Source organism: Microtus pennsylvanicus, chromosome 3 (genome assembly GCF_037038515.1).
Source record: "Microtus pennsylvanicus isolate mMicPen1 chromosome 3, mMicPen1.hap1, whole genome shotgun sequence".
Classification (NCBI taxonomy): domain Eukaryota; kingdom Metazoa; phylum Chordata; class Mammalia; order Rodentia; family Cricetidae; genus Microtus; species Microtus pennsylvanicus.
This window is the reverse complement of record NC_134581.1, coordinates 47688097-47711904: the sequence shown is the minus strand read 5'-3', so window position 1 is coordinate 47711904 and position 23808 is coordinate 47688097. Positions and strand designations below refer to the sequence as shown.

The window sequence follows — 23808 nt, the reverse complement described above, 5'->3', positions numbered from 1 at the left end:
AACATTTTTTCTTACACTGGGTTTCTCAAGTCTAATTATAACTGTTGATCCAGGCTCATTACATGTGCTTTTCTTTCTTTATGTGTTGAAATGGCCATAATTAAATGTTCTACATGTCATGTGTATATAAGGAGTAAAACATTATATAGGCATACACAGTATAAACAAACCGTATAAAATAAACTTACTTACACTTTAAGTTCTCATTAAAGTGAAACAAAACTATGTGTGGTGTTTAAAGAATTCCTTCTAAGGGATTAGAGAGATGGCTCAGTGGCTATGAAAATAAACTGCTCTTCAGACGACCCAAGTTCAGTGTCCTGAACCTGCATCAGGGCTGCTGGTAACTGCCTATAACTCCAGCTCTGGGCCGGGTGTGTGGATGGGTGGGGCGGGGGTGGGGGTGGGGGTGTGTGTTCTGATGCCCCTTGTGGCATCTGTAGGCATTGCGCTCACATGTGCTTACCCCACCCCTATACACTTATACAATCATTAAAACTAAAACAAATCTTTAAAAAGCCAACCAAACAAAACCCTTCCCCTAAAATACCGTTTAGAGGTCTTTATGGGATGTCTATATGTGCACAGAACAATGCTAAGTGGAGACATTAAGGAAGTGCACAAGGTGAAGATGGTGTGGATGTACCTCCATAGTGGAGTGCTTGCTTAACATGCACAGGAACCCAGCTTCAATCCGAGCCCCTTACCAAACCAAACAAATTGCTTATGAAAAAACAAACAAACAGAAAATCTGTGTGCATACATTTGTACACACATGCAAATAATTAAAATGTCAACAAATGGAATTATCAGTGTATCTGGATTTAAATGTGTTTTCCAAATGACCCATAATAGAATGTCACTCTTATAATCAGGAAAAAGATTTTTTTTCCCTTTGTTTTTTGGTTTTTGTTTGTTTTTTTGAGACTGGGTTTCTCTGTAGCTTTGGAGCCTATCCTGGAACTAGCTCTTTGTAGACCAGGTTGGTCTCGAACTTACAGAGATCTGCCTGCCTTTGCCTCACGAGTGCTGGAACTAAAGGCGTGTGCCACCATTGTCCCGTAGGAAAAAGATTTAAAAAAAAAAAAGATTTATTTATTTATACAGTATCCTGCCTGTAGGCCAGAAGAGGGAACTAGATCTCATTATAGGTGGTTGTGAGCCATCACATGGTTGCTAGGAATTGAACTCAGGACCTCTGGAAGAGCAGTCAGGGCTCTTAACCACTGAGCCATTTCTCTAGTCTGGAAAAGATTTTTTTAAAAAGATTTATTTCTATTTTTATTTATGTTTGTGTGCATGCCACATGTGTGTGGGTGCCTGTGGAGTCCAGAAGAGGGCATTTCGTCCCTTGGAGCTGGAGTTACAGGTGGCTGTCAGCTGCATGATGTGGGTGCAGGGAATTGAACTCAGGTCTTCTGAAAGATCAGTGAAGACTCTTAATGGCTGAGCCATCATTTCTCCAGACCCCCAGGAGGAAAAAAAATTTTTTTTAAATGTATCCTCAGAAAAATACTTCTTAAATGTTGGTCCATGTTTGTGTGACTTTAAAAATTTACTTGATTTGTCTGTTTCTAGGGGCAATAACCATGGCTCTGCTGGAAAACCTGGTGGCAGGGAACGTGTACATTGTCAAGATATCTGCATCCAATGAGGTGGGAGAAGGGCCCTTCTCGAATTCCGTGGAGCTGGTTGTCCTTCCCAAGGACACGTCAGCATCGAACCAGAGGCCCAAGCATTTGGATTCTTCTGATGCCAAAGGTCTGGATGCTGCCCCTGTCGCTTTGTTTTCATTCCCTAGTCCTCATCTTCAGCTCCCACAGTGGCCGCACCCCTTAGCCTGCACTTGGTTTGCTGAATTGTTGCTGGTAGGGTTCTGGGGTTTCTGGGTTGGATGGCTCTCTTCTGTGGTCCTGGAAAGTAGAGGGAAAATCACCTCAGAATAAACTTTCAGGTCCCAGATCACTGTGCTCCCAAATTTCTGTGCTCCCAAATTTCTGTGGTCCCAGACCTCTGTGCTCCCAGACCACTGTGCTCCCAGACCAGTGTGCTCCCAGACCTCTGTGCTCCCAGACCTCTGTGCTCCCAGACCTCTGTGCTCCCAGACCTCTGTGCTCCCAGACCTCTGTGCTCCCAGACCTCTGTGCTCCCAGACCAGTGTGCTCCCAGACCTCTGTGCTCCCAGACCTCTGTGCTCCCAGACCACTGTGCTTCCAGCTGTGTAGCTGCTGGGCTGGATAGCCCCAGACTGGTGGGCGTGAGCATCCTGGGAGGTTCTGAGGAAACCAACAGCAGAGGTGGTTGTGGTTCCAAGACTGGGAGGAGACTGGCTTTTTATTAAGAAAAACAACTCTCCCAGACAGAAGGTTGTTTTTACCCAGAAAAACAGTTGGGAGGAGGGAAATGTGGCTAAGCAGCCACCCTCACTCAGGACTGTTAATGTCTACTCAGTCTAAAGGGAGCCAGTGCCCCCTGGGGTCCAGACTGAAAGCCTCACTCTGCTTTCCTATGGAGGAGAAATAGAGGGCAGGTTTAAGGAGAGAAGCCACCAGCTGAACACAGGTTAGGGACTCTGGAACCACAGAGCATCACTCGGTGGCTGGTGTGGAAGAAGACAAGAAGAGCAGACAGTCAGAATTAAGAAGAGAAAGGGGTCAGGTGTGGTGACCAGCACTCCAGAGGCAGAGGCAGGCGGATCTGTGTAAGCTGGTCTACACAGTGAGTTCTAGAACAGCCAGGGCTACACAGAGAAACCCTGTCTCGAGAAACAATACAATACAGAAATTTAAAAAAGAACAGGAAGGAGGTAGCTATTTTGGTAGAACCAAGTCAGAGTTTGGGTCCCAGCTTCTGGGAGATCAGATTGCATTCTAGTCTCTGTGAGCACTGCACACGTGTGTACATATACACAGACACATATGTAAATTAAAAAATAAAAAGAATATTTAAAAATAAATAAATTTGCTGTGCAGTGGTGACACACACTTTTAATCCCAGCACCCAGAGGCAGGCAGATCTCTGTGAGTTTGAGGCCAGCCTGGTCTACAAGTCAGGGCTGCTACACAAAGAAACCCTATCTCAAGAAAAACCAAATAAATAAAATTCTAGATTGGTGTTCGTTGTTTGATATAATAGTATGCTGTCAAAATATGGTCTCGATCTTCAGTACTAGAAAATAAATTGACTTCTGTAATCACGGGCAAAGATCAGTTCATGACTTTTCTGTTTAGATGGAGTGCTAAAACTTTCCCTGTGAGATAAAGACAGATTACAGAAAAGCAACCATATATGTGAAATGTGGTTGTTTCTTCTTGATGTGGGAAGTCCTTCTGTATAGGTGTCATTTTTATTGGTTCATTAACGAATGAATAATGAATAAAGAAACTGCTTTGGGCCTGTAGCAGGGCAGAATAGAGCTAGGCAGGGAAAACTAAACTGAATGCTGGGAGAAAGAAGGCAGAGTCAGGGAGAAGCCATGTGGCCCTGCCAGGGACAGACACTGGATGGAACCTTGCCGGTAGGCCACAGCCACATGGCAATACATGGATTAATAGAAATGAGTTAGATTAAGATGTAAGAGCTAGCCAATAAGAAGCTAGAGCTAATAGACCAAGCAGTGATTTAATTAGTACAGTTTCTGTGTGGTTATTTTGGGGCTGAGCAGCCGGGAGCAAACAGGTGGCCTCCTGCAACATCTTCTGATTGAGTAAACATGTCATGTTTCTAGTTTATGCAGGTTATTACCATCTGGACGAGAAGTCAATGACGGGTATCGCAGTAGGCGTTGGCATAGCCTTGACCTGCATCCTTATCTGCGTTCTCATCTTGATCTACCGAAGCAAAGCCAGGTGTGTTTCCCTTGTAAAGATGCTGAAGTCAGCTGGGCAGTGGTAGTGCAGGCCTCCCAGCACTTGGGAGGCAGAGGCAGGCTAATGTCTGTGAGTTCGAGGCCAGCCTGGTCTACAAGAGCTAGTTCCAGGATAGGCTCCAAAGCCACATAGAGAAAGCCTGCTGATGTAGGCTCACAGGTAAAGTGCCAAGTGTAAGAGCCAAAGATCCCAGAACCCATAAACGCCAGCCAGGAGTGGTGCCTTCCTATCATCTCAGCTTTCAAGAGGCAAAGGCAGGAAAATGGCTGCAGCTCAACAGCCAGTCTGGTGGAAATGGTGAGCTCCAGGTTCAGCCGCAAATGTGAGGTGGGAAGTGATTGACACCTGGGTCAACCTCAGCTCTCCACATGCATACATATGTGAACACACATGCATGCCACACACACACACACGTGTGTATTCAAAGAAAGAGATGCTATAATGGTTAAAGACATTTAAATGACTGCAGCTGCAGGAAACGCATTGAAATCAAGGCCTTGTAGAATCAACTGGGTTATTTTCCTCCTTAAAAGGAGTGTAATGTTATGGGGTTTTTATAGCTCAGAATGTGCTGAATTTACACTGAGATCATTTTCCTGCCATTTGGACAAAAAAAATGCTGTGCCAATAAAAATCCCTAAATGAGAACTTGGTTTCTGCATTTCTGAGTCATTTTGAGAAAATGAGAAGTCTTCTTAAGCCGTTGGTTTTTTGCTTTTGTGTCTGTTTTAAAGGCACACTTGATCCGGCACATGCCTTCTCCAGAGGATTCCTCATGATCTCATGTTCAAGTGGCAGCAGACATGCGTTAGTCACCAAGAGAAGCACAGAACAAGCGACCAGAATCGCAGGCTAATGCAGTAAATACAGACATGTTAGCCATCAGCTGTCGGGCGAATCACAAACACTACAGCAGTGAGCAGCGCTAAAGATCCAGAATGTATTATCTGAGACGTAGGCATTGGAGAAGCCCCTTGCTTCCAAACCTGTGGGCTGAGGAGCCAGCTCAGTTAGTAGAGGGCTCAGCTCAAACCGTGCAGCTCTGGGCTCATTCCCAGCACTGCAGAAAGTCAGCGGTGGCTCACACACACAGTAAATAAATAAATGTAAATTTTTTTTCCGAGATGGGGTTTTTCTGTGTAGCTTTGGAGCCTGTCTTGGAATTTGTTCAAGGCTGGCCTTGAACCCACAGAGGTTCATCTCCCTCTGCCTCCCAAATGCTGGGATTAAAGGCATGCACCACTCCCACCTGGCAATAAATGTAAAATTTTTAAAAACAAAAAAAAAAAAAGTAAATTCAAAGTCATTCTCTTCTACAAGTTTGAGGCCAGTCTGGGATACACAAGTTGCTGTCTCAAATAAAAGAAAATAAAGGAAGGTTGTGATTAAATGCCACATTTGGTACACTTGCCCATATCTTCCATGAGATGAGAAGGCTTTCTTTCCTTACTAATATTTCAGGAAGTCATCTGCCTCCAAGACAACACAGAATGGAACCCAGCCCTTATCCCGAGCCAGCGCCTCTGTAGCCACGGGGAGTGACGTGGGGAAGAACCTGGAGAGAGCTTCGGAGAATGAAGAGTCCCTGGTACCCATGATGCCGAGCAGCTTCATTGATGCGAAGGTACACTGCGTATGCTTCTCTCCTGTGTGAAGAAGACTTACCAGGAACGTGTGCTGGGTGTGTTGAAAGAACAAAGGATGGAACACAGAGGAGGAGTGGGGACAGACATACTAGACGGGGCTCTGGGAGCTGGGATCCCCATCATTAGTTACTGTGATAATTTGGGCTTCCTTGCACTTCTAGCATCAGCACCTCTATTTTTTTTTAAGATTTATTTATTTATTATTTATAGAGGGCACCAGATCTCATTATAGATGGTTGTGAGCCACCATGTGGTTGCTGGGAATTGAACTCAGGACCTCTGGAAGAGCAGGCAGTGCTCTTACCCACTGAGCCATCTCTCCAGCCCAGCATCAGCACTTTTATTAAATGGTTTTACCTTGAGTTTAATGATTGCCTGTATCGATCCTCAGAGTACACCAGATATAAAGAAGGTTTAGAATTTACTTTTATATAAACCTTTTATATGTGAGAGTGTTTTGTCTGCATGTCTGTCTCTGCATCATGTGTGTGCCCAGTGCCCAAGGACGGCATAAGAGAGCATCAAATCCTCTAGAACTGGAGTTACAGATAGTTATGAGCTAACATATGGGTCTAGGGGATGTGTCCCTGGTTCTCTGAAAAAGCAGCCTGTGTGCTTAACCATTGAGCCATCTTTGTCACCTCCAAAGAATATTTTTTTTAAATAAGAAAGGTATGGGCTGGAGAGATGACTTGGAACTTAGGAGCATTTTTTGCTCTTCTAGAGGACCTAGGTTCCATTCCCAGCATCCACATGGTGGCTCACAACCACCTGTAACTCTACTTCCAAAGGATCTGACTCCTTCTTCTGACCTCCTGAGGCACATGGTACACATACATACACACAGGCAAAACACTGTACACATAAAATAAAATAAGTAATAAATACACAACAAACAAAGAAATAAATAAACAAGCAAACAAAGATTTGCATACACACCTAAAGAGCTTTCTCTTGTATGTCTGCAGAAGTAGATATTACAATGAGGCATCAATAGAGGGCGCTTCTTTATGTCCTTATCCAGGCTTGTTAAAGCACTATGGACACCAGCTAGAACTTTGGCTTTTTGTTGTTATTGTTGTTATCGTTGTTTTGTTTTGTTTTGTTGTTTTTTTCCGGAGACAGGGTTTCTTTCTATAGCTCCAGCTATCCTGGAACTCTCCTTGTAGACCAAATTGCCTCAAACTCACAGAGATCCACCTGCCTCTGTCTCCTCAGGGCTAGGGTAAAAGGTGTATTCCACACCTTGACTCTGTCTCACCTCGTCATATTCTTCGTATAGCTGCTCCGTAACTAATGTGACATGTGTTAGTCACTATTAACTGCAGACACCCACAGCTCTGGGTGTGTGTCCACTGCCTCAGCAAAGAAGGTTTTCTAGATTGTTAAAGGATTCTTAGAAAAGACGATGACATAGCACACACAACAGCACGCACACACACACACACACACACACACACACACACACACACACACACACCTGTGTCCTGCAGAGCCAACCCCATGTGGAAGAGATTTCTCCCTGTGATCAGCCTTCCTTCACAGACCCTTTCCTGAAGTCAACAATGACGAAAACATTTTCAAGTTTTAGGAGCATGGATATTAATTCTTTGCATTTCTTTATTTTGTGTTTCTGATGTATGTGGGCATTTGTATGTCATGGTGCTCACGTGGAGGCCAGAGGATTATGGGAGTCAGTTCTCTCCTGCTGGGTGGGGTTCGGGACTTGAATTCAGGTCATTAGACCTGTGGCAGGTGCCTTTCTCCTGCTGAGTCATTTCTCCTGCCCACATGTTTCTGTTAATTTTAAAAGGTATTTGATTTTTGCTGTTGCATTTGTGTTGTTTGAAGCCTCTTTTAGCTCTTACTTTATAATTAAAAAATCAAGCCCCATTCAACTTATTTCAAATTAATATAGGACATAAAATCTAAAAGGTTGTGTGTGTGCGTGCACATGCATGTGTTTCCTCAAGGCATGTAACCCATACTGATTGCAACTTACTACATAGACAAAGCTAGCCTTGAACGAATTCCTCAGCTTCTGTCTCTTGGGGATCAAAGCCAGGGCTTCCTTCATACCAGCCACGCACTGTACAAGTGGACTTTGTCCTTGGCCCTAGAGTCCAAAATTGGCAAATACTAATATATATTGTGGTTCTGTTATTACCAGTTTGGCAGCAGATACAAGAAAAGGTAGGGGAGAAACAAAATGAAGGAGAAGATGGAGAGAAAGAGAGGCAGAATCTAAAGTCAAAGAAGCGGAGAGCAGCTGGAGGCCTGGCCAGTCCCCTTGGTTGGCCTGCAGATGATACCTTACTTTTGGGTCCAGGATCTTGTTCCTCTCGACTGCTTTTAAACTATGTCAGTCATGCAAAGAAGGTTGAATGGAGAATATAATGAACAAATGCACAAATGATCGTTGATATCTTGTCATAATTCCATACTTTTGCTTGCTATAACAAAAACATGTCAGAGAGAGGGTCAGAAGGTGAACCAGGCTAGGCGTTGGAGTGCATTCCTGTCATGCCTTAGTACACAGGAGTCTGGAGAGGAAGCCAATGAGCTCCAGGCTAGCATGAGCTTCACAGTGAGACCCGGTCTTACAAAGAATAAATAAACATATGTTTTTCTTGTGATGTGTATGGCTGTTTTTTTTTCTTCACATGTGTCTGAGCACCACGTATGTGCCTGGTGTGTGTAAGCCAGAAGAGGGCATAGGACCCCCTGGAGTTATGGATGGTTGTGAGCCACCATGTGGGTGCTGGGAATTAAACCTGGGTCCTCTGGAAGAACAACCAGTTCCCTTAGCCACTGAACCGTCTCTCCAGCCCTGATGTGATTTTGATGGCAAAACAGATGTCCTGAATATGTTTGCTCCTATGTACAGAGGTGCCGTTTGTGACCTTTGTCTCCTTAGACATTTAAAATCTCTGTGTGGGTCCTGCAGTGAAATCCAATCTCTAATTCTGAGGTGTTTTCTCTTTGTGTTTCCTCAGGGAGGAACTGACCTGATCATCAACAGCTATGGTCCTATAGTTAAAAACAACACCAAGAAAAAGTGGCTTTTTTTCCAAGACAATAAGAAAATGAAAGTTGAGCAGGTAATTCGCCCATGTGAGAATCATTTAGTGTCCATGACATAAAAATGATAATTAGAAGTAAGAGGGAAATGGGAACGTGAAAGTCAATAATCTTTGACCGACGTGGTTCAATTCTGACAGTGAAGAGCTGTGTTGAGTGATAGCCAAAAGGACAGTTGAGACAGTCATCAGAGATGTGGTTTTCAGTGGGGCGTGAGGACCATAAGAAAAGAAAGGGACATGAGCTTATATCAAAATAACCAAGGTTGTGGGTTGTTTGTTTTAGATTCAATTTTTAATTATGGGTGTGTATACCTAAGTAGAGATATGCACGTGCGTACGTAGGCCAGAAGAGGGTGTTGGATCACCTGAAACTGGAGTTACAGGCACGTCAATCACCTGATGTTGGGTGCTAGGCACTACACTCGGGTCTTAACCCCTGAGCCATCTCTCCAGCCCCACCAAGGAAGGTTGTAGCATTTCAGTTGGTATAGTAGTTCAGGAATGCTCCCCGCTGTCTGTGGGAAACAGGGATGCAAACAATCCGTTCACAATGGCGATCTCTATCCGTGCATGTGAACTAGCTGTGGCCTCATTGCTCCCTCATCTGTTTTTGTCCAGACTCCAAGAAGATTCACCCAGCCCGTGTGCTTTTACCAGCCAGGCACCACTGTGCTGATCAGCGAGGAAGACTCCCCCAGCTCCCCAGGCCAGACCGCCAGCTTCCCAAGACCCTTTGGGGCTGCCCTTGATGCTGAGCATTCGGCCAACAGTGAAGGCAGCCACGAGACGGGGGATTCTGGAAGGTTCTCCCACGAGTCCAATGATGAGATCCACCTGTCCTCGGTCATCAGTGGCACACCCCCCACCTCGAATTCTCTCGCCGGTGGCGATTCTGATGGAGATGGTGCCGTGAAGAAGCGCGGAGACCCTGCAGAGCCCTTGCCAGCCGAGCAGACCTCCTCCTTGGCCCCACAGCCACCAGAGTCCGCGGGGCCGTGCTTTGCAGCTGAGGGGTTTCCCATCTAGACAGCTATGCTCAGGGATTCACAACAAGCGTCTGTTCGAAGGACAATGAACAGGGAGCCAAAGCCTTTTGTGAAAATCTTGATGTCTTACTGTTTATTTTTTTTTTCGTCTTTTAAAAATATTTTTTAATTATTTTTAAGCGCACGAATTTTGAATGTTTCAATTGTCAACAATGTGAAAAAGGGCAGTCAGGATGCTTGACTGGGTTCTAAGATGTATCACTGGAGCGGAGGGAAGACTGCCCGAGCCCTCTGCTGAATAGCTACCTCAGTTTGCTTTGGCGGACTCTGAAGAACTGTGCTGCCTCCTCCTGGGCTGGCTTCTCGCAGCGGCATAGCCAGCAGGACTTCGTAGTGACGCCGCCGTGTGTCCGTTGTGTGTGTGATGTGTGTGACTGAGGAGTCCGATGGCAAGACGAGGAAGAATGTTGATCTGAAGCTCTGTTTTTTGTTTTTTCTTTTTCTTTTTTTTTTTCTTTTAGAGCTGTAACACCTGCATGATTTGGATAATGTGACCTCTGGCTGTGAGGAGAAAATACGGGACTATATTTATTTGAATGGATGAAACAAAGATGTCTCCTTGGAGAAGCAAACCATTCCGTAGCACATAGGGATCATATCCTTGCCAGGCTGTTGGGATTGGAGTGCCAGAGCAGGAATCCTTCGCTCCAGCCCACACCAGCCTGCCTTCAGCCACCTTCTCTTTGGCCCCACAGTTGGTCAAGGGCTGCGCTGTCTCTTTTGCAGAACAACTTCAGAGTTTCCGAGCTAGCTGCAAAACACAATGTAGAAAAGTGGATTTTTTTTTTTTTTTGGAATGGTTCAGCCGGGCGGTGGTGGCGCACGCCTTTAATCCCAGCACTCGGGAGGCTGAGGCAGGTGGATCTCTGTGAGTTCGAGGCCAGCCTGGTCTACAAGAGCTAGTTCCAGGACAGGCTCCAAAAGCTACAGAGAAACCCCGTCTTGGAAAAAAAAAGTCCCAGTTTGGCTTCAAATGGGGCGAAGAAATGCCATGAAGTATTGAGAATGAAGATACACGAAGCAATAGAAAATAAGATGAACTTGAGGTTTTTGTAATAAGCAGTGCCTTCCAGGATATTATTATGAAAAAATTTGCCTTATACCTTTTTAATATTCATGAAGATGTTTAGGATAAAGGGTACCAAAAATTTGCCTTAACAAAGCTTGGCTCTCACTGATAGCTCTAACGTTATCTGGCACCTTGTTAGCATTGTTCTCCTTTGGAAGCGCAGGTTGGCCCCGGGGATGTTGTACCGCACCAACCCGGTGACTGACCTCTTGGCTTACTGTCCCACTAACTCCAGGAGTGAGTTCATCCTCTCCCTGGTTTGAAGTCAGCAAGCCCTTAGAGCAGGCCTTCTCAGCCATGAGGAACAACTCCTGTGCTGAGCCTCATGGGAGGGAGAGAAAAAAAGAGATACCTGAAAGAGTGGCATGTCCTTAGCCTTTCAGAATCATGGGGTTCACCCTCCCCCACGTTTTTGGAAATGGATTCTGAGTTTTATTTTCAAAGAAGGCCCCTCTGTGGGTTTTCCCCTTGAAACCCTCCCGGCACAGATGGGACAGGTCCTGCCAAATGGAGCCCTAAAGTCAAGGGACCTGCTGGATAATCACCACGCTCTCGACTCCCTTGATGGCCTTGCCGTGTGATTCTAAGGTTTGTGCCAAATCGGGCATCCTTAGAACCGGACCCACGGCTGCCACTTCTGAGCGCAGTCCTGTCCCTTTCACTGTGGGCTTTTTGGGCAAAATGGGAAAAGAAAAAAAAGAGAAAGGAAAAAAAAAAGCAGAGCTTTAGGTAAATGATGGGAGGCTAGAAAAGGGGCTTCCCGTGCCTTCGCACTCCTGTTTATACTACCTCTCTTTAAAGTTATTCTAGTGTTATTGTTCTTTCCTGTACTCAGGGAATTTTGTTTTGTTTTGTTTTTGTTTCTCTTGAGCTCATGACGCATGGGCGGGCGCACTGACAGGGTATGGTGTTGTTTGGTTCGTAGTTAAGTATGTGGGCCAACGTCTATCAGTATCTAAAATGAAGAGTATGATGGGAGCGGTTGTTTTCAATCTTCAGAAGCAAACAAAATGTCAAGGTGACGCTTCAGGTTGAGGGCCATGTGCGTTTGAACTGTGTTCTCTGCCTGGGTCCTCTGAAAGGGTCCGAGGGGATGCTGTTCCAAAAGAACGTGCCCTGTGTTTCGATGAATCGGCCCTTAGTTACTGTAGACTTTTAGCTTATAGCTATTTGCTAGTTCATTTTTTAGCCTTTTCATTCTATTGTTATGCAGACTTTTCTGTCACAATCCTGTTACCAAAGAATTTCCAGTAGAAAAATGAAATTTCTATTATAATTACCCTAAATCCAATTCACTAGAAACAGCTATAAATAGCCTCAATTTCAAGTAATTTCTGACCCTAAACTGTAGGGTTTATATTGATAGTTACAGATAATTAGACTAGTGATATTAACTACCTTACTGTCTCCAGAGTGTTTAAAAGTAAGTTGTAATTTCCTTGCCAACAGATGGTTACAAAGTATTTCGACTGTAGCTTTTTTTTCCTTCAACAAGCGAAGAAATCTTTAACTCTATAGTATTAATGTATTTTCAAATTTTTGAAATTGCTTGTTGGAGGGGAAAAAAAACCAAATCTTATCACTAAGAATAAATATTTTGATCTCGTGGAATAAGGTATTTAATGTTAAACAGAGGCTTTTGGCTTGGTGAAAGCAAGCTTCTGTGAAGTCTGAAGTACGAAATTCTAACTAAAATATTAAGGTTATCATTTCTTTCTTATGGTACCATTACTTCATCATATTTCAACTCCAGATAGGCTGGTATGCAAATTGGTAACTTTCATTTTCTAAAGACATATTTGCTAGAAGTACTGATAACCTGCCTGTCATTTTTAATGTCAAATATTACAATATACTGCTCATCAGTATTTTCATACCAAAGACCATTAAAATATATCATTTAGCCTGTAAGTAAAGATGAGCAGATTTAAAATAAATTTATTTAGAAGCAGATAGGGAATCTAGCTTTAGTGGCAAAAAGAAAAGACGAAAAGCTAAGTTTACATAGTTAAAGGCAATACAGTTATATTGGTATTTATCAGTGTTTTTATTCGAGTACTTTATATCAGCAAATAAAAAGAAATTAAAAACCAAAGATATTTAAGGTTACCTCCGAATATAGAGAAATTTAGCTACATTGAACTCTTATTTGTTATTTTTTATGTTAATGAAGCATCTCTCCAGACCCTTTCCTCTGTGTCCAGATTTTCAGTGAAATCCACTGGTTTATTCACGGGGATATTTTTGATAAATGGTGCTGTGCTTCTTCCGTAAGGCCCCGTGAGTGTGACGGTCACCAGCTAGAACATCAGGCTCCTCTGTCCCTGGGTACATGGGAGCCCCTAAATCCTCCGTATAGTCTGCATTCCTACATAAAGTCATTCTCTGGTTATTCAGGCAGCTGGAGGAAGGCAAATGAAACGGGCCACTGTTTGGGTGGGCGGCGCTTTGAGTTAAAATGGGGTTCCTAAATGATAAGGTTTTCATTGCACCAAAGGAGCTGAGCTTAATCTCTAGTGGAAATCTGGGTGAAGAGAATGACTTTTTTTAATGTAGAATCTAGAGATTTATAAAAAGACATATTTATCTATTAAATGATGTTTTGAAAAGTACCAAGAGTTTAGATGCTGGTGACATGTTACAGGCTTTCTTGCCATTACCTCAAAAACAAGCCCCGCCAGCAAAGCGGCAGTGACTGTGTGTGCATCATGTCTGTGCTTTCTGGAGGGCTTCTGAAAAAAAAAATTTTTTTTAAAGGCTCATGGCCGACGACTCAGGAGCACTGCTGAAGTCCTTAGGAAGACACCATTGGAAAGAGTTCTTTGTGTCCTCAAAAGCGAGCATGGCAGCATGGTGCACTCCTTTGATCAATCGCAGTAGGCAGATATCTGAGGTCCAGTCCTGCCTGCTGTACGTAGCGAAACAAGGCGAGGGGTGCCGTTCCAGGAAACGTTACCGCCCATGAGTCGGTCAGTTAATGTTGTGACCGATTCGCTTCTGTACACTTGCATAGCAGGTGTCCGTTTCGAATACCAGATGAGGGGGGACAAAAGTTTGAACTGTATTGTCAAAAGCTGTCATTTTTCTGAGGCCAACCATGTGTTTTGCATATTTTCTGCCTGAACATTTGCTACGTGTGTCTCTGATAAAACTGCTTTGGTTGAAGTCAAAAATCACCCCTGCGATCTGTGAGCGCAGAGCGGCGGGTTCTGGAGACCGCCATGCTCAGCCGTTCATCTGATTGTGGATTTTATTGATGTTTAGAAGGCAGCCGTAGGTTCTGTGCTGGGTTGCTTATGCTCAGGATGTGAGTGCCCAGGCTAATGCAATGTGTGTGTTACCGGCTTTTCTACCAGGTGGGTTCTGTGCCGCTTTCCCAGCAAACCATCACCAATTTAGTGGCTGCAAGCAGCAGCGCCTAAGTATCTTACAGCTCTGCGGTCAGAACTCTTTCCCTTTTTGAGGAAGGTTTTTTTGCTCTGAAATTCTGCCATCCTGGAACTTGCTATGGAAACCAGACTGGCTTTGAACTGGTGGTGCTCCTCCTGCCTCATACTCCCGAGATGACAGGTGTGGGCCATCGGCCCAGCTATAGGATAAGATGAAGCTGCCAAGGGGGCTGTCTTCCCTCTGAGAGCCGAGAGAAGAAGCCGGTCCCTTGTCTTCAGCTTTTAAAGACTGTGAACTCATTTTTCTTCAAAACCAGCAACATAACCCCTCTCCTTCTCTTTTTTTGACCCTAAGAAAGAAAGATTCTTTGGTTCTGAGTATTCATTTGGTTAGATTATTCTGGCCTTCTTTGTCCAAGATGATGTCCTTAGTTTCTTCTGTCATGTATTGTAGGATTCTCACAGGTTCTGAGGGTTCCTCTGTAGACTTCTGAGTGGTCATTGTTTTCCTACTACAGATCCGTCAATTCTGCGGAATTCCTCTCAGAAGCTTGGTACTAGGTTTTCAAGATATAGCAAATCTGATGTTCCCTTTCCCCTGGAAGCACCTTTAAAATGTCAAAGACTGGAAAAAATAGGCCCTGTAGTTTGTTCAAAGTGCATTAAAATCTGTCTCTAAAACCCCCTCAAAGCCAATTCAACTTTTTCTTTTACTTTTTTTTTTTTAAGTGGGGGATTTGAGGCAGGGTTTCTCTGTGTAGCCCTGGTTGTCCTGGTACTCGCTCTGTAGACCAGGCTGGCCTGAACTCAGAGATTCACCTGCCTCTACCTCCCAAATGCTGGGATTAAAGGCATATGCTACCGTGGCCTGGCTCCTAACTCCACTCCAGATCTTATCTATGTTTTCAGAGAGGGAAAAAAAATCTTTGCCTCCAACTATGTTGGATTCATCAGAAAGTTTTGGAAACCTTTTTTCTCTCTTCAAATGATAATGCTGGAGCGGGGCTGAGGAAAGGACTCAACGCATAAGGGATCCTAGATAGATGAGCAAGACGGCAGAATCACCCTTTGCTTTCTTTCCAAACACACTGGTATGTACTGCCTTGCAGCCTAGTTTCTGCCTTCACTTAAACAGTGACGGATGTTCCACCTTCTAATTGGTCAGCTCTGAAGCTTCCCGTGGCCCTTGCCTCGCCTCACTCCGTCAGCACAGGTAGTTCCTAGGATGTGCCGAACTTTTCCACCTGCTTCATCTTCTAGTTGTTCTTTTCCTGGATGTTTTAGACCCCAAAGCTCTAGTTCGTTCTAATGTCTGGTTATCTCAAGCTGGCCTCCTTTCAGTTTTGAAGGATGACTTCGAATTCTACCCTGACTGATATTCGGGATTTCTTTAGCAGAGAGAGAAAGCTGTTTCCATTCACAGGATGCTAGCCAGGAGGAGAGGCTCAATACGGAAAAGCTAAGTGTCTTGAACATAGCCTCTGAGCGCTGAGATTAAAGGTGTACCATCCTCCCAACCTCTTCTTCATTTCTAACAAATGCACTCTTTCCTTGTTTGCATCAGCCAGCTTCGCTCCTCAGATTAAAGGTGTACCATCCTCCCAACCTCTTCTTCATTTCTAACAAATGCACTCTTTCCTTGTTCTCATCAGCCAGCTTCGCTCCATCGATGGCCTGCAAAGTCTTACAGGTTTCCTCAAGTTTCTAATAAATACATTCTTGACTTAAACCTTTAGAAAGAATGTTTCTTTTCCTACTGAACTCTCTTAAAAAAACAAAGCTACTCTTCCTGCTGTCATAGAGTTTCTTATTTGCCACATTCTGTGTTATCTGTTCCATTCCCAGACTAAAACCCTTTCCTGGTGGTAAGCCTGAACACAGACATTGTCTTAGCCCCTCGCTAGAGTGTAGGACAGGTGTTAAGAAAATCTGTCTGTCTGTTACTGTCATTGAACAAAAGTTGATGTCTGTACGTGTAGGATTTTTTTTTCTATTTCAAAGATGTGAATTTAATGAAGTGTGGGAGCCAGTTAAGTTATTTTCTGTAGTAGGTGTTCTGGGTCCTGCCACTCTCTGCTTCCTTGTAAGGGCAGCATTTGCCGGCTTCAGCGTGGACTGTGGAGCTGAGCTACATTTGATTTCTACTTGACTCAGGGGACCAGCTCAGCAGACTCCATTGCGTGAAGATGGTGAATGTTTGTCTTGATTTTTGAATGTATTTTTTAAAACGTCTTCTTAAAACATATGTTGTTTAACGATGTGGGTTTGTTTTCTGTTCCTAGCATGATAGCAAATATTTCCTAGTATCCGTCCACTACCCCGTGTGGTTTGTATTCTGCCCTACAGGTCATGCCAAAAAGTGAATGAAAGTTTAAATGCCAAAATGTTTATGAAAACTGCTGTCTACATACTGATGGATTGCACAGTTTAAATAAAACTTTTCCTTAGTTAAAAAGCAAATGGTACGTGTTTTCCTTCTTTGGAGACTAGAGAGTGGACATCAGAACAGTTGGAAGGGATGACTTATTAAGTGCGTATTCCTGCGTCCGGCCTCCCTTTAAGAATTGTAGCCACGTGGCGTGTACTGTATAATGGCAAGAACACACACCTTTTCCATTCCTGTTGGTTGGTGCACGTTCAGGAAGCAAACATGAGGTGACCCAAAGGCTCTGGGCACGTTCAGGTCCACAAGGCATTGACTCCATGAAGAAGATGCCAGAATGAGGGTTTGGGATGACAGGAGAAGCCTGGAAACCTTCTCTTTAAGAACATCTAAAGTTGGAGCTGGAGAGGTGACTCAGTGGTTAAAAGTGGTCCAGTCAGATGACCGGTTAATGCTGGGACCCAAGTAAAAGTGACTGAGCATGTGCAAAAACAAAAATAAGGAACAAGCACTCATGGGTACAGCACAATAGTACCTGGGCATATAACACTTACATTAGGAAGACATACAGGGCCTGAAGAGATGGCTTAGTGGGTAAAGGTGATTGCTGCCATCCTAATGACCTGAGTTCAATCCCCAGAACCACACAGTGGGAGGAGAGAACTGACTTCCGAAATTTGTCCTCTGGTCTCCACATATGTCTACTTGTGCCCACACATACCTTGGAAATGCATGTTGGCCTCAATTCTATTCTTGGCTGTACCCATTGGTTCTGGATGAGTCTTCTTTGTATCTGAAGCCTGGGTCTCAGCACTGAGACTGTCACTCTGAAGAATGAAACCTGGTTGAGGGGTGAAGATCAACTCTGGAACTCAGGTCTCATGGATTTGACTACAGCAAGGTGAAGGGACGTTTTTGAGAGAAATTATACTGGGGAGATGAGAGTTGGGTGGAAAAAGCGTGTATTAGTAGTGACTTGTCTATGCTGTAGCAAAATGCCTAACCAAAGCAGCGTAAGAAAGGCAGGGCTTGTGGCTCACAGGCTGAGCGCAGCATCTATCATGATGGGTATCACGAGGCTGGAGCATGAAGCGCCCAATCACATCACATCCCCAGTCAGGAAGCAGAAAGATCAGCTCCCTTTCTCTTTATTCAATCCAAGCCCCCGAAAAGTAGGATGGTGCCGCCCATGACTAAGGTCTTCCACCTTAGTTAACATAATCTAACTCATTCCTCACAAGTGTGCCCTGATGCTAGTCGCCTCACTAATCCTAGATCCTGACAAACTGATGGTTTTCTCCATGTCTGCAAGACGGTGTCAATATGATGCTAGGTCAGCCTTCCTTTGACACTTAAAGGTTTGTATCCATGAGGCTTGATCAGTGTGCTGAGGCCAAGTGACAACTCGTCATAAGCATCTGGCATCTCCCAGGGGCGACGGGAGTGAAAGACCATGACAGACACAAAAGTATGAAGAGTGTGTGTATATCTGTGTAAAAGCACCATGTCCTAACTCAGGTCCTCGTGCTTATCTGGAGGGCAATATTCAGTATTCTGCTTTTTGAAACAAGGTTTCAGTGTGGAGCTTTGGCTGGCTTGGAGCACAGTTATCCACCTGCCTCTGCCTCCAGAGTGGTAGGATTAATGCCGTGCACCACCACCAGCTACAGCTAGGCTATTCTTTTCCTAAAGCAGCTAATGTAGGGTTTTACCTTGGGCATTGCCTGGGCACTAGAATGCCTTGTCTGTAAGGTCTGTAAGTCTTGTCTATAGAAAGATGAGACTCCCATTTGGTTAGTTATAGGTCCTCTTGAGCTTAAGGAGTACTTGTCTACGGTTAGATGTAGAAACAAACTGTGGTTTACCTAACTGAAGAGTAGTCTGCACCTAGTTGCTCTTAGTACAGTAACTAGAAAAACCTAACAACAAACCAGAAAACCTCATAAAAGTTCATCAAAGAATGTCAGAGTTAGAAGGCATCTTAGAGATGAAGCACCACTCACTTGATAAATCAGAAACTGAACTCAAGAGTGCGTGCCTCATTTGTCCCAGGTCACATAGCCCAAGGGGAAAGTGTGAACTACCAGTCAAATCTAATTTATAATCTCCTTGGTTTGGCGTAGGGGGAATCTCCCTACAACTTGCCCATGTATGGTCCCTTTTCCCAATGCTCTTCTACTGTTAATTCCCTATTTTGAAGAGCCCAGTTATTACATATCCAAGGCAGGGGGCGTTAAAGAAACACGAGTTCGAACCACGGGCACGGGGAATGTGGGGCGTCCACACACCCACCTAAGAACTATGCCACTTTATCTGACAAAGTTTTCCTGAAATCCGACTGCGAGGCCAAGATGCCTGCTGGGGCTGGGATGAAGTTGGGAGCTGCTGTTTCCTTGGGGAGGCTGGGGCTGGGTGTGCAGAGAGGCGTGGAGCCGGGGATCTTGGAGACTGGAGGGCAGAGAGCAGCCCGGGGCGCAGAGGAGCTGGACGCAGAATTGGAGGGTTTAGGGCCTTGGAGGGCGACGGGGAGCGCAGAGCAGGACGTTGCGCCCTTGCGCCCTGCACGGGGTGCGCGGAACCAGGGAGTCTTGGGCCTTGGAGGGCAGCGGAGAGCGTGGAGCCCGAGCTGCGGGATGCAGACGGGAGACGCAGAGCTGGGGGTACTGGGCCTTGGAGGGCGCAGGGACCCCGGCGCATAGGGGTGCAGGGTTAACGCGGGGCCTGGTGCGCACGGCCCCGGAGCGCAGCGCACTCCGCAAGCGAGGCCGCGGCCCCGGAGCTCCGTGCGGGTGAGGGTGCGGGGCTCCGCGCGCCCTGGGTCCCCGCCCCCGAGGCCCGGCCCCGTGCTGGGTTGTAGAGCACAGGCGGGGCGGGGAGGCCTCGGGACCGCGCCACGTCCCCCGAGCGGCCACTGCAGGCCGGGGGGCTTTTGTGTCCGCGGAGGCCGCGTCTCCCCCGCGCGCGGGCGGAGCGCAGCGCAACGCGGCCCAGGGCGCGCGTATTCTGCGGGCCGGGCGCGGGCGCCGCCCCCAGGCCGCGGCCCTGAGCCCGGCTGAGCCCCGCGTGTGTGCGGAGCCCCGAGGCCTCGGCCGCCGCCTCCCAAACTTTTCAAAGTCGGTCCGCGGCCCTGCCGGCCTGGGCTCCGAGCTCGGCCGGGAGGACCCCGGGGACCAGGAGGAGGACCCGGAGGACCAGAAGGAGGACCCGGAGGAGGAGGGGCCACCGCATCAAAGACGCCGGCTTCCCGCGGCCCAGGGGCGAGCCATGCGCGGCGGTCGGTAATGTCAGCGGAACAGGACAAGGAGCCCATCGCGCTAAAGAGAGTTCGAGGTAACCGAGCAGGGTCGGGAGGACCGGGGGAGTGCGGGGCCACATTGAGGCCACCGTGGCGGCCCAGGCCTAAGTGCGCGGCCCCAGGCGCGCGGGGTCCCCACTTTGTGTGCAGACGTGCGGCGCTCAGCATCCCTTCCTACCAGACTCCTTTCCTGCTTCCCACCGTACAGCACAATAGACACCTCGGGGCAAAAAAGAGACACCCGCGAACAATACCCACCCCCACCCCCCAGAAAACTAAGTTGTACTGCTAGAGAGTTGAGGCGCTTTGAGGAAGCACCTCCCTCCAAAAGGCAACACATATTCGCTATATTTTTCTTTAGTTTAGGGAGAGAAACTAGATACATTCAGAAGGCGTTTTCTTTATTAACCAATAAGATTAAGAATCGAATCATCCAGAAATCAGCTTTCTGCATCATTGGTTTTCTTCCTTGCAAACTAGTAAGGAATTTGAATGCCTCTTACTGTCTCAAAAAAATCAGAGAGAAGGATGTGCTGAACAAAAGGTACTGCATGTAAGTTTAAAACACACACCACCAAATACCATCTGGGAATGTGTGGCTACCCGCCAGCTCTTATTCCCAGCTCCGGATGGGTTTCTAAGTCTGAGAGTCTACAAGTTTGTTCATTGTGCAAATATTTGTTGAACATGTACTGTGTGCTAGGTACTGCTCTTGGCACAGGTTAAAACACTGAATACAGAACGTAGATAGATGTTCTTCACGCAGGAGTGCACACACTCAGTAAACAACATACATGGTCAGATACTGTGCAAACTATGAAACCATGAAATGGGGGTAGAAAAGACCGGCGGGAGGGGAGACAGGGTGATGAAAGGCTCATCTGGAAGACGGCTGAGAGGAAGATCGCACAATCCCAGTCATACCTGGGGGAAGGAAAGGCACTCCAGGCAAAAGGAACCCAAGTCTGGTTAGCCTGTGTATCCAAGCACTGGAAAGGAAGCTGTGGTAACTGTGGCAAGCTGAGCCACTATAGACAGAACTTCCAGTTCTGGTGGGCTAAGGTTAGGGGAGTGTGTCTTGGGAGTCATTAATGTTTTGACTTTTGCCAGAGTGGTTGGTAGGCATTTAGTTCCAGCACTCCAGAGGCAGAGGCATGTGGATCGCTGTGAGTTTGAGGCTAGCCTGGTCCAGGCCAACTAGGGCTGCATACCCTGTCCAAGAGAAAGAGGCTTTTTCTCTGAGGTATCTGAGAAAGGACTGAACAGTTTTGTGAACAGAGCAGTGACCGAGTTTCTAATAGGGTTTATCTGAGTGTTACATAGAAAGTAGGACTGGGGGGAAGGGGCTGGCGCAGGGAGCCTACTGCAGCAATGCTTTCACTCAAACAAAGGTAAGGTACCCACACATCAGTGACTAGTAAGATAAATTTCCGCTTGACTTAACTGACTTAGGCATCCATTGATGTTTTGGTTAGTGTGACTGGAGGAAACATAACTGCCTCACGATACCAACACTGTGAGATCCAAAAGATGTTTTCTCAGCTTTTTAGGTAGAATTCCCCTTTCTGGAGCTTGAGGACAAAGCGTTTGTATGACAAGTGTGAGGTCCCCAGCACCTAGGTAAAAGCCAGGCGAGTGTGGCAACTTTCCTGTCATTTAGGCAGGTGGAAGGGGGGACAGGCGATCCCCAGAGCAGGCTAGACCACCTGACTCGGTGAGCTTTGGGTTTCAGGTGAGAGACCCTGCCAAGATATGTAAGTCGAGACCAGCCTGGTCTACAAGAGCTAGTTCCAGGACAGGCTCCAAAACCACAGAGAAACCCTGTCTCAAAAAACCAAAAAAAAAAAAAAAAAAAAAGAAAAGAAAAGAAAACAATCAAGAATCAGTTCTTGGCCGGGAAGTGGTGGCGCACACTTGATCCCAGCACTTGGGAGGCAGAGGCAGGCAGATCTCAGTGAGTTCGAGGCCAGCCTGGTCTACGAAACAGTCCCAAGACAGCCAGGGCTGTTACACAGAAAAACCCTGTCTCAAAAAATGGGTGGGGTGGAGGGATCAGCCCCTGACCTCCATGTGCACAGAGACATGCAGAAAAAGAGAACTGGACTTTTCAATCATTTCAGCAGAAGTTCTAACTTATAGCAGAGCGTTGCTTTTAAAGGCTTGATGTCCAGATAGCCTTCCATTTCGTCAGTTTTGTTGTGGTGGTGGTGGGGGGTTGTTTGTTTGTTTGTTTGTGTTTTGTTTTGTTTAGTTTTTTTGAGGCAGTGTCTTACTGTGTAGCCCTGGCTCTCCTGGAACTGACTATCTGTGTGATTGGAACTCATAGAGATCTACCTGCCTTTTCAGGGAGTTCTGGGATTAAAGGTGTGTGCCCCAATACCCCAATTGGAGAAATACCATACCCCTGTTTTATTTGTGATTATGAGGTGCCACAGCCTTTAAGGCTTACGCCTTTCCGAGATGTAGTTTTCCCCCGAGATTTTTGCAATACAATTTTGTCTATTATTATAAATTGCTTTGGGATTAAAGGAAAGGAAAGAGCTCTCTGGTTTATGCCTGTGATCTTAGCTGTCAGTCCTAACCAAATGTAAGGCTAAGTAGAATCCGTCGGTATCTCATCGTGTGGGCAAGAACACAGGTAATCCTTTGCATTGTTGCAGTATCTCTTGTTGCTCCTGCAGCATTAAGTCCCACATCCGCGGTAGGGAATGGGCTCAATTCTCAGCTCAAGAATAGTCTAAGAGTTGAATCCCAAACTACAAGAATCACTGTTAAAAACACACAATCAATATTTTTACTTCACGGTGAGTGTTTTTATAATAACTTATTTCCAAATACATCAGTTTTAACAGACATCTTGGGACTGGTTCGTAGTCCTTAAAGGTTCTGTGTTCCTTTGTTGTTCTTGTTTTTTGTTTTTTTTTTTAAAAAAGGTTCATGTTATGTGGTCCAAGCTGGTTCAAACCAGGCATCCCCCTGCCTCAGTCTCCCGAGTGGGGACTGCAGGCATGCATGAGCACATGCGGCTACTATCTGAGCTTGTATGAAGCACAGTTCTATTGAAATTAGCTGCTCTGGGTTGTTGTTGTAACTATACAGTTTTTTTGAGACTGCAAGTTGTGGCTTTTATAGGGCATAGACTCTTGAGTAGCGCTTTTCAGAGAGTCCCAACTACTTGCTCTTTACGGGCAGACCTTTGTAATGGTTATGTGTTTACTTCATGTATGTCACAAAAATTTCATTAGATTCCTGGTTTAGGAAAAGATTTACATACATATATGTATATCACTGTCTTTTATATATATATACATATATTTCAATTGAAATGAATTGTTTTTTAAAGAGATTTATTTCAGTTTATGTATAGATAGGGGTGTATGTGCACATGAGTACCGGTGATCTTGAAAGCAGAGGGCATGTGATGCCCTGGAGCTGGAGTTACACTCGTGAGCAACCTTACGACAGGAACTGTCTTGGGTGACAGAAACCGAACTCCTGTCCTCTGCGACAGCAGCATGTACCCTAAACCCCTGAGCTATCTCTCCAGAACCTTAAATGAATTGTTAAGAAATTAATATAGAGCCAAGCAGTGGTGGCACACGCCTTTAATCCCAGCACTCGGGAGGCAGAGGCGGGCGGATCTCTGTGAGTTCGAGACCAGCCTGGTCTACAGAGCTAGTTCCAGGACAGGCTCCAAAGCCACAGAGAAACCCTGTCTCGAAAAACCAAAAAAAAATTAATATAAAACGATATTGTGGAGCACACCTTTAATCCCATCACTCAGGAGGCAGAGTAGGTGGATCTCTGTGAGTTTGAGACCAGCCTGGTCTACATAGCTGGTCTACATAGTAATTCCAGAACAGCCAGGGCTCTACAGAAAGGCCCTTGTTTTGAAAGAAACCTTCACTGTTTCTTTTTATTTTTTATTTTATTTTATTTTACAAATATTAACTTCATCTGTAAATGAGTCTGACTCAAAAAGAGAAAGTAATATAGAATATGGGAATATGGGGACTGGAGAGGTGACT

General features: G+C 45.6%; 2 protein-coding genes across 4 annotated transcripts in view; both read left to right on the top strand.

Moving 5' to 3' along the window:
- Nucleotides 1-9624, top strand: part of Prtg (protogenin) — a 108061-nt gene extending 98437 nt beyond the window's left edge. The window contains exons 16-20 of the mRNA XM_075967753.1: nucleotides 1579-1761; nucleotides 3728-3848; nucleotides 5331-5493; nucleotides 8512-8616; nucleotides 9217-9624. Of these exons, the coding sequence (XP_075823868.1) occupies nucleotides 1579-1761; nucleotides 3728-3848; nucleotides 5331-5493; nucleotides 8512-8616; nucleotides 9217-9624 (980 nt within the window). The remainder of the gene's footprint in view (nucleotides 1-1578; nucleotides 1762-3727; nucleotides 3849-5330; nucleotides 5494-8511; nucleotides 8617-9216) is intronic.
- Nucleotides 9625-18925: 9301 nt separating this feature from the next.
- Pygo1 (pygopus family PHD finger 1) overlaps nucleotides 18926-23808 on the top strand; it is a 29227-nt gene continuing 24344 nt past the window's right edge. For all 3 annotated transcript variants that reach the window (XR_012909993.1, XR_012909992.1, XM_075965290.1), the window contains exon 1: nucleotides 18926-19815. Coding sequence is in view for 1 of the 3 variants with exons in the window: in XM_075965290.1 (XP_075821405.1) it covers nucleotides 19767-19815 (49 nt within the window). In the remaining 2 variants the exon portion in view is untranslated. The remainder of the gene's footprint in view (nucleotides 19816-23808) is intronic.